The sequence below is a fragment of the Octopus bimaculoides genome, chromosome 3 (genome assembly GCF_001194135.2).
Source record: "Octopus bimaculoides isolate UCB-OBI-ISO-001 chromosome 3, ASM119413v2, whole genome shotgun sequence".
NCBI classification, from domain to species: Eukaryota; Metazoa; Mollusca; class Cephalopoda; order Octopoda; family Octopodidae; genus Octopus; species Octopus bimaculoides.
Genome location: NC_068983.1, coordinates 35,663,831 through 35,677,789, shown reverse-complemented (window position 1 = coordinate 35,677,789; position 13,959 = coordinate 35,663,831). Strand labels below are relative to the sequence as shown.

The 13,959-nt window shown below is 33.3% G+C and overlaps 1 protein-coding gene across 10 annotated transcripts in view; it reads left to right on the top strand.

Moving 5' to 3' along the window:
- LOC106877319 (tyrosine-protein kinase CSK) overlaps window positions 1-13,959 on the top strand; it is a 342,382-nt gene that overhangs the window by 286,563 nt on the left and 41,860 nt on the right. For 9 of the 10 annotated variants that reach the window (XM_052966138.1, XM_052966139.1, XM_052966143.1 and 6 more), the window contains 2 exons: window positions 4,265-4,365; window positions 7,851-8,076. In XM_052966138.1, coding sequence (XP_052822098.1) covers window positions 4,265-4,365; window positions 7,851-8,076 — 327 coding nt within the window. The remainder of the gene's footprint in view (window positions 1-4,264; window positions 4,366-7,850; window positions 8,077-13,959) is intronic. The other variant, XM_014926199.2, reaches the window with a different exon arrangement.

Genomic DNA, 13,959 nt, shown 5'->3' with positions numbered 1-13,959 from the left:
TATGTCTTTCTTTCTCTCTTTTTTCTTTCTCTCTCTCTTTCTTTCTTTCTCCCTCTCTTTCTTTCTTTCTCTCTCTCTCTCCTTCACGCGCGTACGCACAGATTTGACTTCGCCATGTCAACAAACTTCAAAATTGGTAAAAGTTTATCGATTTTTACAGCTATACGCGGGTGCCTCTGTGAGAAAAAGTTGACAAAAACACAGATAGGGTCATGAACAATGTCCTCCTAAAATTGGAGCGACATGCGTGCTAATTTGTGGACGTGCATAACCCACATCACGTACACACACAAACATCTTGTGTTTTATAGATATTGATATATTCATAATTGTCGTCATCATCATCATCATTTAATGCCTGTTTTCCATGCTGGTATGAATTGGATAGTTTGAAAGGAGCTGGCAAACCAGAGAGCTGCACTGGGCTGCAATCATCTGTTTTGGCATAGTTTCTATAGCTGGATCTCCTTCCTAACACCAACCACTTTACAGAGTGTACTGGGTGTTTTTTATGTGGTACCAGCACCAGTGTTTTTTACGTGGTACCAGCTCCGGTACTCTTTATGTGGCACAGCTACATTCATGTTTGAGATACAGTCTACTAAACAAATATATTGACGTTTTTATCACCAAGAATTGTTCTGTTTCTCCAATAATTCCAATGAATCCAATCAGCTCTGATCAATTTTCCTCTTCTCTTCATTCTGACATTGTATAGATTTAATTTCTTCCTTACACAAAGACTCTACCATTATAGAAATTTAGTAGTTTCACTCATGTAAACGGAAAATTCTTTTTTGTTTCACTTACCATAGCGGGGTACTGTGACATACATTGAAATTTAGCTTTACGTGGGTGCAGCAGTTCAATATTGAATAGCAACTTAGCACAGACAACATAAGTTTGAGTCCTATTAGAATCATGTTGTTATATTCATTTCTGTTGTAATATCATGTTAACAATATAACATTTGATATCATCACAAAGGTTTTGATCGAATCTACTATCTGATCAGTGACATATGACATTCTTTAAGTAAGAAATACCTTTCTACTTCATCATCATCGTCATCATTTAACGTCCGCTTTCCATGCTGGCATGGGTTGGACAGTTTCTGGCAAGGTTTTTACAGCTGGATGCCCTTCTTAACACCAACCACTCCGAGTGTATAGTGAGTGTTTTTTACATGTCACCGGCATGGGAGCCAGTCAGACAGCACTGGCATCGACCATGTTCGGATGTGCTTTTTACGTACCACCAGCATGGCTGTGTCATTAAGAAGTTCGTTTCCCAACCACATGGTTTCTGGTTCTGCCCCACCATGTGGAACCTTGGGCAAGTGTCTTCTACTATAGCTCCAGATAAACCAAATCCTTGCAAGTGAATTTGAGAAATGAAAAAAATTGTTTGTGTGTGTGTGCGTCCTTGTCTTGACATCATGTAAAATATGGCCCAGACTGTGATTACCAGCATGAACATCAAACTTCAAAAAGTAGTTAACCATTTAATGCTTTTTTGTAAATTTACACAGAAAAAGTAAGGGTTATACCATCCAGCATAAATAAAAGTCAACTTCATTATATTTTTTCTATAAAAACCTTTTCTGACATTAAATGAGTCAACTTTCAGTATAAATGTTTACATTTTTCAACAACAAAAAAATTTTTTTTTTTAAATTCTGGAAGCAATCTACTCATGTAATTTATGCACTCACTAAAGTTTATTTTTGTTTTTCTGATTAAAAAAAAGTGCTTAAATTACACGGGTTTTTACAGTATATGCAATTGTATGGTTATGGGTGTAATGATTTTTTATAAAATTGATCAAGTTCTGTTATTAGAGGAATGATGCTCTGTCCTAAAAACAGAAATACATTGTGACACCAGTAATGGGTGTATATACCTGTTGTGGGTGTATGTATAGTTAGATGTTATCACTGTGTTACAAGTTAGCAGGGAAATAATACTAAGAGTTAAAACATAATCAAATTGCCAATAAGAAACCCTCTATGCATTCACTCAATTTGCTAAAAATGAGCTGTCAAATCTCCCTCATATAACATGCCATCCAAAAAAAAAAAAAAAAAAAAAAAAAAAAAAGTAAAGCAGGACCCCATTAAACATTGTAGTATTACACCAAGTAATTACACCGAGTATTACACCGAGTAATTACAGCTGAAATACCTTTTAATAATAGATCTTGAATAGGTCTGACATGGGGTCAAACAACCATGATCTTCCCAAGACAACAAAATCTATTGTTTTTTAAGATATTGTCGTTAGAGTTCCTTATCATACCAATATAACTTGTTAGTTTGTTATCAGATGCCAGAATTGAGATGGTTCATTTTTCGCATACAATTATATATAGTAGCAATATAGCTATCTGACTAATTGGTCTTCATGCTTTTGCAAATTATAAGATGAAATCTGATCTAATTCAGACAAGGCACTTTATTCTACATAATTGTTAGGAGTCTAGTGTCAGCACTTCTGGGCACTAGCTTCCTATCAAGAGAAAGTGGATCTCTCAAGTACTTTGTTGAAGAAATTGGACCAAAGCTTTGAATGTGTGTCCCCATGTAGTTTGAGGAATAAATAAATAGGGTTAGCTACCACTTGTGAAGAAAACTTTAAATTGTAGTTGAAGCTAAGTTAGTCTTTTCTTGAAATACAAGACACCATAGGGGCTAATATTTTTACCTAAGTTCTCTAGTTTTAAACGAGACAAATCACCTTGTAAGATGTGGGTCTTTCACAGTAACTTGTTGCAACAAAAGCTGAACTCAGCACTAGATGCAGCTGTCGTTGTGTAGTGAGAAATTTGTTTCCTAACCACAGGGTTTCAAATTCAGTCCTACTGTGTGGCGCCTTGGGCAAGTGTCTTATGCTATAGCTCTAGGCCAATCAAAGACTTTTAAGTAGATTTGGTTGATAGAAACTGAAAGAGGCCTATCATATATATATATATATATAAAAGGTAATATTTCATGGGAAAATATTACCTTACTTAGAAACAGGGTGAGAACTGGTGACAGGAAGGGCACCCAGCTGTAGAAAATCTGACTCATTCAAGCATGGAAAAGTTGACGTTAAAACAACAGTAATGTTGACGATGACTTCACGTATTTCAACAACCCTACTTCCACTAACTAATAGCAGTAAGTTATATTATTACACCTGATACTGAGAATTTGGTAGACTTGATCATTGGTGTCCATGTACAAAGGAGACGCACACATAAGCCAAAAACATAGCCATCACTGTCGAGTGTATATTGACTTGGAAACATGTACTGTGCTTTTGCCAATTGTTTTAGAAGCTCCTGTAGTTGTGAGCAGCCATAGACACTTTCTTAGCCCGCTCATCCATGCCCAGCAGAGCATCAAGGATGTGAGAGCTGGAGGTACAGAAGTCTACACCAGTACTAGATTAATACTCATTTTTCAGCTGAATAAACTAGGGCCAAGCTTAACCCATAAAGCGCTAGGATTTGCACTTGCATAGCATGGACTGCTGGGCACATTTTATGAAAATGAGAGTACCATGCACACATAAAAAACAAAAATAGTTAAAATATCTTCTTAGTATATAATGGTGTCAAGTTCTACATCATCTGAAAAGTCATTAGTTGAACTATTAGTCCCCTTGCATTCTGGGGGGTATCAGAATGTTTGAGTGACATTATACTCCATCAAACGTCCATAAATTAAATGTCTATCTGAGCTACGATCGTGGCCCGTCATGCATTATGTGTTAAAGAGACAACACGCGGTCCAGTCCAGGAGTCAAACCCATGTGGGTCCAGTATTGTTTACTTAGCTGTGCACCCTTACTACACACACACGCACTGACAGTATCAAGGTGTGAAACCCCTTCTTGGGGTTGATAAAATGAAATATCAATCAATTTCTGAGGGAAATATAATCAGCTGTTCTCCAACTATCACTTCTGTAGCACTTTTATAAACTATATTTTTAATGGAAGTCACTATGTTTCAGTATTTTCCTAAATAACAAAGAATTTGAAGGGATTTAATAAAATAACTAACATTTTCATTATTAAGCTGATGTTTGGAACATAATTAAAAAAATAAATTTCTTACATAAAATTAGGTTGGAAGATTTTTAATTTAGATAGGAACGTTTTAAAAGAAGTTTTGCATAGTCTGAGGTGGGTTGGTACCAAAAAGATAAAAGGAAAATTCTTCATTTTAATACTTCTAGTTTCCTGTGTTTAATTAGTTTTAATTTTTTTTATTTTAGGACCCTAATTGGTACCAAGCTAAAAATTCATATGGCAGAGAAGGAATGATCCCAGCAAATTATGTTCAAAAGAGACAAGAAGTCTCCTTACAGACTATGCCGTGAGTAATCTACTTTGTTTCTTGTTATTCCATGTTTTATCTGCCTTTTTGTTGGTTGTTAACATTTATATTATTATTGTTGTTGTTGTTGTATTTATTATTGTTGCAAAAATCAAAATATTATCATTATCATATTATTCTTTATTATTATTGAATTTTAGTGGATTTAGTCATCTCCAAAACATGACTAGTATGTTACCAACTTTGGAATGATAGAAGGTAGATTTGACCTCAGTTAAAGCTTGAAGAGAAAATTAAGATAATGTTAGACATTTGGTCTGGCCCTCTACCATTTCTATCACTTCACTGCTTTAATAATAATAATAATAATAATAATAATAATGATAATAATGATAATAATAATTGTTTTCATTCTGATGATATATGTACTGTAATCCTTTCTCCATTAAAGATCCACAGATTGTCACAGAGTCCATGATATGCCAACTGAATGGTTGAATAGTCTACCTTGTATCATAACTCTTTACAGTGTTTTACTTTTGACAAAAAGCAGTCAACTTTTAGTAGCTTCCCTATTAGTTGTAAGATTAAGTACTATGAGGAGGTGAAACTCACTGTGATATGCCAGAAAGCACTGCATAACTGACAAACATTTTTGTCTTCTGTTTGTGCTGATCACCATTCTTAGCAAGGGATAGATCTGCATTAGACTTACAGCTTTCCATAGAAAGGAAGTGCCTGATGAAATGAAGATAAGCTCCTGTATTCTAAAACCCTATTAATGTTGTACTGTTAAGGTACTAGTTAAAAAAAAAAGCAAAAGAAAAGCAAATTATTTTTATTTACATTTACCTTCCACCGTAAATTGAAATATTTTGCACTAGGCAAAACTGGTAAAACTGTGTAAACTTCTGTTGTTACTCATTTATTTCCAACAGTGTATTGTTGTGGTTTTCTTAATCAGATTTAGTTGTATTCCACTTTGCTTCAAGTAAATTATATTATTCAATTTTTAAGAATATTTATTGAAGCAGGAAGAACAGTCAGTTGTTTAACTACTGGATACTATTATATTTTTTAGTAACAACCAATGAATACTGAGGTGAGAATGACAGCTGTTTTGTTATTATTAGTACCAGGTCAGCTCAGCCAAGAGTTCCAGTTGTGACCTGCTTTTCTTTTCTAATAGGCTGTGTGATTGGTTAGAAATTTGTCTACTGTTTCTAACTGCTTGAATGATCTCCAAAGAGGCTCTCTTTATATTATTTTAAAATAGGTAAAGTTGGTTGAATTAATAAAACAGGAGACTACTTTTTCATGAATTGGGAGTTCAAATCTATTGCTGGTGTTTTGTTGCTGATGCTTTAGATTGGAACAATATTGTATAAGAACCAGCAATGGGTATAGGAAGTACCTATGAAATTACTGGCCATCACAGATTTATCTCCTTTCCATGCACCACAAAACTGCTAATCGCTGGGTTGTATAAATCTTTTAGAGGCTTTCAAACGGGGTTGAGTGTATATATTATTATTTAGGATCTCTGGGATTGGTGAGAGGAAGGAAGTTATCCTCAGAGTAGACATCTGGTTGAAATTTCTTACAAAATGACTTCATACATTGCTAAAGGTAGTTATGGGTCAGGTGGTGGTGTTTAAGCAAAGGATTGCCTGCAATAGCCATAGTAGAAACTGAGATCATAGCAACACAAATGCTCTGGCTCATGTGTTTGTTTTTTGTTTTGTTTCTTTGTTTATTTTGACTTTTTTTTTCTGTGAAATGTCTTCCGTACTCATCGCATTTTCAACATTTAAGAATTGAAATGTTGTTTTTTTTAAATTCTCTTTACCTTTTATTTTATTTATTTTTTTATTTTGGAGTTCCATTCCAGTAATAAAGGTAAACTGTAATAAATCACTTATTTTTAATTCCTAATATTTCTGAATAATATTGTCAAATGTATGATACCATTATTTGATGTTTGTGTATGTATGTATTTTATGTGTCATGGAAAAAATGCAGAATTTCCAATGCAAAATATTTTCAATAGGGCTTAAGTGTACCTCTAATAGTAGTCTTCCATCAAACTCAAGAAGCAGGTGAGTCAACAAGTTAGGGGTTGGGCTCTGTAGGGTCATTTCAACTCAGAACACAAGAACTGGATGTCTTTACAGTACCCTTGGATGGGTATTACTTTTTTTTATCATTCCTGAATGAATGAAAAGCAAAACTGACCTTGGAGAACTTGAACTCGAAGCACAGAGAATCAGAAAGAACTAATATCACAAGGCACTCTATCTAATGCTCTGATGACTCTGCTAATTAGCCAATCAAAATTGATTGAAATTATTCAGCCAAATTGTTGGTTAATTGTCTCTGTCTTGCTTTGACAATAATTAACGTAAAAAAAAACACTCATAACTACAAAGGTTCTGTGAAATTCTAATTGTAAATTTCCCCCTCTGCCTAGTCAGTCCAGTATGAGCAGATCTATGGCATATAAATAGTTCTAAAGTAGTCAGCTGAGCAATTAGGTGCAATTAGTAGATCTCATCATTTATTGCAATTACTACTGTTGTTCATTAATCTCCAGGTCAGTTTTCATTGAACAGACCTATGATCAAAGGTGTTTCTGCCACAACTATCCCAGCTTCCTTCATGCAAAGAAACCCAGGACCACATTGTGTTCTTTTCTAAGACAGTTGGGTATGTTTTGAGATATATGGCTGCTATTTCTAGCAGGTCGTGTGACCATGTAGAGACTCCCTGTTGTCCTAAGTGTATGCTGTAAGGGACTACTTGGAGCAGAGCTTGCAGAAGGCCATAGATAAATGTTTTTTACTTGAACAGTTTAATCAACATCTAGTGGTTATGTTTTAGGTACAAAGTGAGTAAAAATTTATTGAACTGTTGTGTCTGTTGAAGTTAAATTGGTTCTATATGAAACACACATGTTTTGTGAAGCATGAACCTGATATATGGTGGGTGTACAGCTATGAAAGTATGTTCTATGATCAAGTTGAAGGACAGGTTTAGTGAAGGTGAACTTGAGAAATCTTTGGTTGATGTCTGAAAGAAAAATGGCTGCATTATTATGGACATACAACAAAAATGAGTGGTTTAATTACTGGAGTTGAGTGGCATTACAGTCATTGAAAACGTGTGTGTGAGAGAGAGAGATGCTAAAGAAAACTAGCTAAGTTGATCCACCAACAAGAATACAGAAAGAACCTATATTGCAGATTGGTAAAAAAAAAAAAAACCTGGTGCTAAACCAACAAAAATAAATGTGTTTATGTATAAATGTATGTCAATTGCCTGGAAATTTTCCAGGACACTGAAGGTTTTTTATACAGTTATGATTTTGGAGTGGTTCTTTTTAACTAATTAAAAGCTTTTGATATTAATATATGATTTAATTTAACTGTGTATCTTTCCTTTTCTTTTTTTTTTCTTTTGTGGATGTTTTTTATGTTTTTTTTTATGCAACTGTTTCCTTTAGCAGCCTGTGGTATTTGTTGCAGATGGTATCATGGAAAAGTTAGCCGAGAAGAAGCAGAATCTCTTCTGGCTGGACACATGATAGGGTCATTCCTTGTACGAGAGAATGGCCATTACCCTGGGGATTACACCTTGTCGCTAGTCATCCCTGGGGATGTAGTGGAGCACTATCGTGTGCTACAGACTAACAATAAGGTTGAAGTCGATGGTGGTGATCTTCAGTTCGATACTCTACTGGAGTTAGTTGAGGTATACTTTTCTTTGGAGATACTTCCATTCATTGGAGGCATCTCCGTTCTTTCCATCAGAGCCGCCTCTGTTCTCAACACAGTTTTCTTTGTTTTTTGATTTATTAAACATTTGTGCATGTCTGCCAGATAGTGAAAATATTTTGCAGCTATTACTAGTTTGTGATTAAACAACAAACTGAAGATAATTGCATAACTTGCATCTTTGCTCTACTTATATTTTATGACTAGATGTGTCACTAAATCATGAGATAGCTCATAAAACATCCAACCACACATACATATCCAAATATTCATAACAATGTATAAACTACAGTGGGTTCTTTTTTAAAAAAAAAATGTTTTCTTTATTTTTTTCTCTCTAAGCATCCAATCTCATATATTTACTCACCACTTTCTCAAATACATCAGTTTTAACTCTGTCGGCATTGGGTTTATTGAATTAGAAGCTTTGCAGTTTAATTAGAAACTAATTTTGTCAGTGATTAAATTTTTGGGATAATCAAGTGTTAAATAATTAGAAATTAATTCTCGAGCTTATAAAATGAAAATTTTTTTTTTCTTGCATTGAATATCTTAAGCAAGCTTCTTCATTTGTCTGATTCCTATTTATTTATGTCATTTTTTTTTTCATTATTGATGCTTTATACTGAAGGCATGAACCCTTATTATGTACTTCTGTTTAAGTGTGATTTAGAATTTAATTATATAGTTGAAGAGCTGCCTGAATTTCCTGCTCATTAGAATAATCCTTCATTTTTAGCTCTAAAGCAATTTCAAGTAGTTTGGAAATGTTTTCTCATCTAACAGAGCCATTGCTCTTCTCTTGGTTTGGTCTTCTTACACTTCTGTATCATCTATTCCATAAATAACATAGATTAAGTATCCCAGTTGTTATTTTGCAATAAAAGAGCTAACTTCTGCAATTCTTAAAACTCAATGCTATTTAGTTTTACAAGAAAAGTTATTTTTGCTGTTTCAATTTTTTTTTTTTTAATGTTCTGATAGGTCATGTTTAGTTCATACTGTATCTATTAACACTGTTATTGCATTTTATAGTAAAATATTTACTTTATAGTCTGTAGGTATATGTAGTTACACGTGCATGCACACACACAGAGCCACACATACAAGTACACACACACACACACACACACACTGTTCTATTGTATTCCATACAATTTATTTTTTTGTTGACTCCATTTTATAGATGTGCATATATACATACATACATACATACGTATATATATAGATGTTCTATATCTTACAGGTTCATAGAGATTCTTTTAATAATTCCTCAGAACAGAACAACCAGCCTTCTTTGTTCCCTAGATTGTTATCTTGCCTCCCTCCTTTCTTTAGCCCATACTCCTCATTGCCGTTGAAAGAAAAATAAAATGAAATACCATAATGTTTGTAATCAACTTGAATAATTGGATTTACTCCAAAAAAAAAAAAAAAAAAAAAAAAAAAAAAAAAAAAAAAAAAAAGAAAGAAAGAAGAAAAAAAAGAAAAAAACCTAAATCATTATTAATTTGATGTGAACTCATTTTTGGAGCAATTGACTCATAGCTGGATTTATACTTTTTCTGGCTTTGTGAAATGATTTAATTTTTGAAAAATTAAACTGTATATTTTCATTGAAGAAATTACAACCAAATCCATTGGTTTCCTTTCTTTTTTACCTTATCTCTATATATTGGTTGTCCGTTATTGTCAGTCTGGATCCGTCAGTCATTAATTGGTTTATCTTGTCATCTCTCTGGAATGTCAGTCAAATTGTTGTTTTATTTTTTGTTGTTGTTATTGTTGTATTTTATTTTGTTCATTAGTTTGTCTCTTGTGTTTTATCTTTATATCCAGTCTTGTTTATGACAGCTGTCTTTCAAAGTGTAGTGTATATTAAAAAAAAAAGAAATTGGCAGATTTTTGCACATACATACATGCATATATATATATATATATATATATATATATATATATATATATATATATATATTATATATATATACACAGACAGATATACACACACACGTACATGAATAAGCATATGTAAATATGATCTTGTCTTTGAGAAAATACATGCGCATCTATATGGAATCTCACATGTACATGCAACACACATTCAATGTGCTTAGATTTTGAGCATTTGGAATTTTCTGAGAGTTTAACTTGATAACCAACTTATTCAAGAATACTTAGGAATAGATTCTCTTTGAAAGATTTCTTTTCTGTTCTGTTCTTTAGTGTTGATTTAAGTGGCACCGATGCCACTTCTGTTCATGTATCTATGCCGTATATTACACAGTTGTGATAGGGCCCCGTTTCCTAACAATATGCTTCTACCGTTAAATGGTTTTGTACAGTGAATAGATTTACTATCAGAGAGAGAGAGAGAGAGAGAAAGAAAGAGACATGAATGGTGACTGAAGGTTTTCATTTGGTTTTTACTAATTAGTGAATATTAGTATTAGAACTATAGAGTTCTTTTCGATCATCATCACATTTGCTAGATAAATAGTTAGTTTAGTAAATAATAGCAATCACTTTTCTGAATGACTTCTCATATTAGATACATTAATATAAAGTAGTAATAATTGTAATAATAATAATAATTATTATAATAATAACAGCAACAGTGATGACCATTTGTACGCAATTATTATTTTTTTTTGCATTTAATTTTTTCTTGTTTTGTTTTTCATTTTTCTTTTTTTTTCTTTTTTTTTTCTGCTTTGGACTCTCACAGATGCAGCCTGGATTCTAACTGTTTATTTTTACCACCACCACCACCACCACCACTACCACCACTGCTGTCGCTGCCACCACAAGCAACAACCCTTGCCTCAAACCCTAACTTATCTAATATTCTTGGGATTCATTTATTTTTCAGGCATGCAGATGTTTACTTATCGCTGAATTGAAATGCCTACTTAATTTTCGCCCTTGCCATTTTTCAGATTTGCATGGATGTAGTTAGATTCTTGTAATATGCACACAGGCTGCTATTGTGTTACGCAGCATCCTGTATGTCAACAGTTAAGTGCTATCCTACATGATGCATAAGCAACATCCTACTTGGTAATGATAGCCAGTATTCTCCGTGATAACAGTTAGGCAGTTTACTATAGCGTAGCACCTAGGAAGCACTTTATATGATAGCAGTTAGCTTACCATATGATAGGCATCACTCTATATTATAACTAGTTGGTTGCACAAAATATAAATTAGATATAGTTGATAATAGTTAGACAGCAGCCTATATAATAGGTAGGCAGCACCATATGTTAACAGGTAGGCAATACCTGATATGATTACAGATTGGCAGTACCCTATGTGATAAGTTACGAACACATATTCTTTGTAAAGGAGAAGTTGTTCTCTTGTGACAAAACACAACAGCGATTAGCATGTTATTCCCATTTGAATCTCTTGGAAATGTATTAGCAATAAATATGCAAGGCATTGTTTTGTGTAGAGTAGATTAAAATTTGCAAATTTTCAAACTTTATAAGTAAGAATATTAAGAGGGGATTGAAATTATAGCCGGTAAATAGTAAATCTATTTATAAATATTTACTTTCTTGTGGTTTTTATTTTATTTAAAATACTAAATTGCAAATTTTACAATACATGATTCTGTTAAAACTTCATGAGTTCATATCTCAAAAATAGATGTAGGTTTCTCTTTATCATTATCATTATCAAGGCAGCAAGTTGGCAGAACTGTTACTACACCAGGCAAAATGCTTAGCGGCATTTTGTCTGTCTTTACGTTCTGAGTTCAAAGTCTGCCAAGGTCGACTTTGCCTTTCATCCTTTTGGTGTCAATAAATTAAATACCAGTGGAGTATTGGGGTTGATGTAATCGACTTAACCCCTCCCCCAAAAATTTCAGGCCTTGTGCCTATAGTAGAAAGGATTATTATTATCATTTTTATTATGATTATGATTATTATTATTATTATTATTATTATTATTGTTATTATTATTAATTTATGAAGATTGATGTAACTATTCACAAAGATAAATAATCAATAAAAAGAGCATGATACAATTTGTAATAGATATTGGACTCCGTATGTTGAATTGAACAGTACTTCGACAGTATGTCTGTCTGTCTTCTTTGGTTTCAAAGTGAAAAATGAAAAGAACACAGAAATACAGCAATTCAAAATATGAACGGAATATCATGCATTTGTTTTTAGACAAAATTACTATTATTATTATTATTATTTATTCATATACACTCAACAGATTAGACTTTTGGAAGAGAAAAGAATCCTAGCATCGGGTTACAACAAGTAGCTTTGGATGCCAAGAGCCTTCTTAAGTATCCTAGCTGTCCCTGATAACACTGTTTTCTGCAGCTGTACTAATTATTATTATTATCGTTATTGAAGCAGCAATCTGGCAGACTCATTAACATACTGGACAAAATGTTTAGCAGCCTTTCTTCTCACTCTTTGTGTTCTGAATTCAAATACTGCTGAGATTGACTTTCATCCTATCAGGGTTGATAAAATGATTCCCAGTTGGACAATCTGGTTGATGTCATCAACTTTCGTCCTCTCAAAATTGCTAACCTAATGTCAAAATTTGAAACCATTGCTGTAATTGCATGGACAACAGACATTAAATGATGACAATTATTATTATTATCCCCTCCCCAAAACTTTCAGGCCTTGTACCTACAGTAGAAAGGATTATTATTATTATTGAAAGCGGTAAGCTAGCAGAATTGTTAGTATGCTGGACAAAATGCTTTGTAGTATTTTGCCCGTCGCTACATTCCAAGTTCAAATTCCGCCGGGCTCGACTTTGCCTTTCATCCTTTCAGGGTCAATTAAATAAGTACCAGTTACATACGCACTGGAGTCAATGTAATCGACTTAATCCCTTCCCCAAAATTTGGGGCCTTGTGATTCCAGTAGAAAGGATTATTATTATTATCATTATTGTTATTATTATTATTATTTTATTTATTTATAAAGCAACAAGCTGGCAGAATAATCAGTGCTTCAGACAAAATGTTCATTAGCATTCTTTCCGGCTCTTTACATTTTGAGGTCAACTTTGCCTTTCATCCTTTCAGGGTTGATAAAATGAGTGTCAGCTGAGTGCTGGGGGTCAATATAATTGACTTCCGTTTCCTCAAAAATTTCAGGCCTTGTGCCTATAGCAGAAAGATTATTATTATTATTATTATTATTATTAAAATCACTCCCTACCTTCTCAATAGAGGGCATTAGATACTGTTGTCCAGAATAAACTAAACATGGTTAAGGAGATTGGTCATGGCTGGAAGGCTTTTGATCACAGTAATACTTAATCAGAGCTAACATGCTGCTAAACAACAACAACAATATGTAACTATGGTCTCTTGTGAAGATGACAAATGTAAAACGAAGAAAGTGCTTCATTTATGTAATGGCATAGGACTGCTACGATTTCAATAGTTATTGTTTGAATCAGTAGAATGGAATTTCAGAAGAAAAACATGAAATGATCTATTCCCAATGTCATGCTTTCAGGGGATAGCCCGATCTAAACTCCACATGTCACTCTCACAGTGTCTATATTTCATGGAAACTTACTTAAATTCCTTGTGCAGTAGTTAAAGAGGGTATTCACAAACCAATATCTGGGTATTGGGGTTTTAGCTTTTAGAAGATCCTGTAGATTCTCAATGTAGAAATCATTGAGAGTTAAGGAAACTCCAAAGGAATTCAAGTGCATGATGGGAATCAATCATGTTAATGCGTGTGTGTGTGTATGTGCATGTGCACACACACAGATACATGTATGAATCTATATTCATATATATATATATATATATATATATATATATATATATATATATATATATATATATATATATATA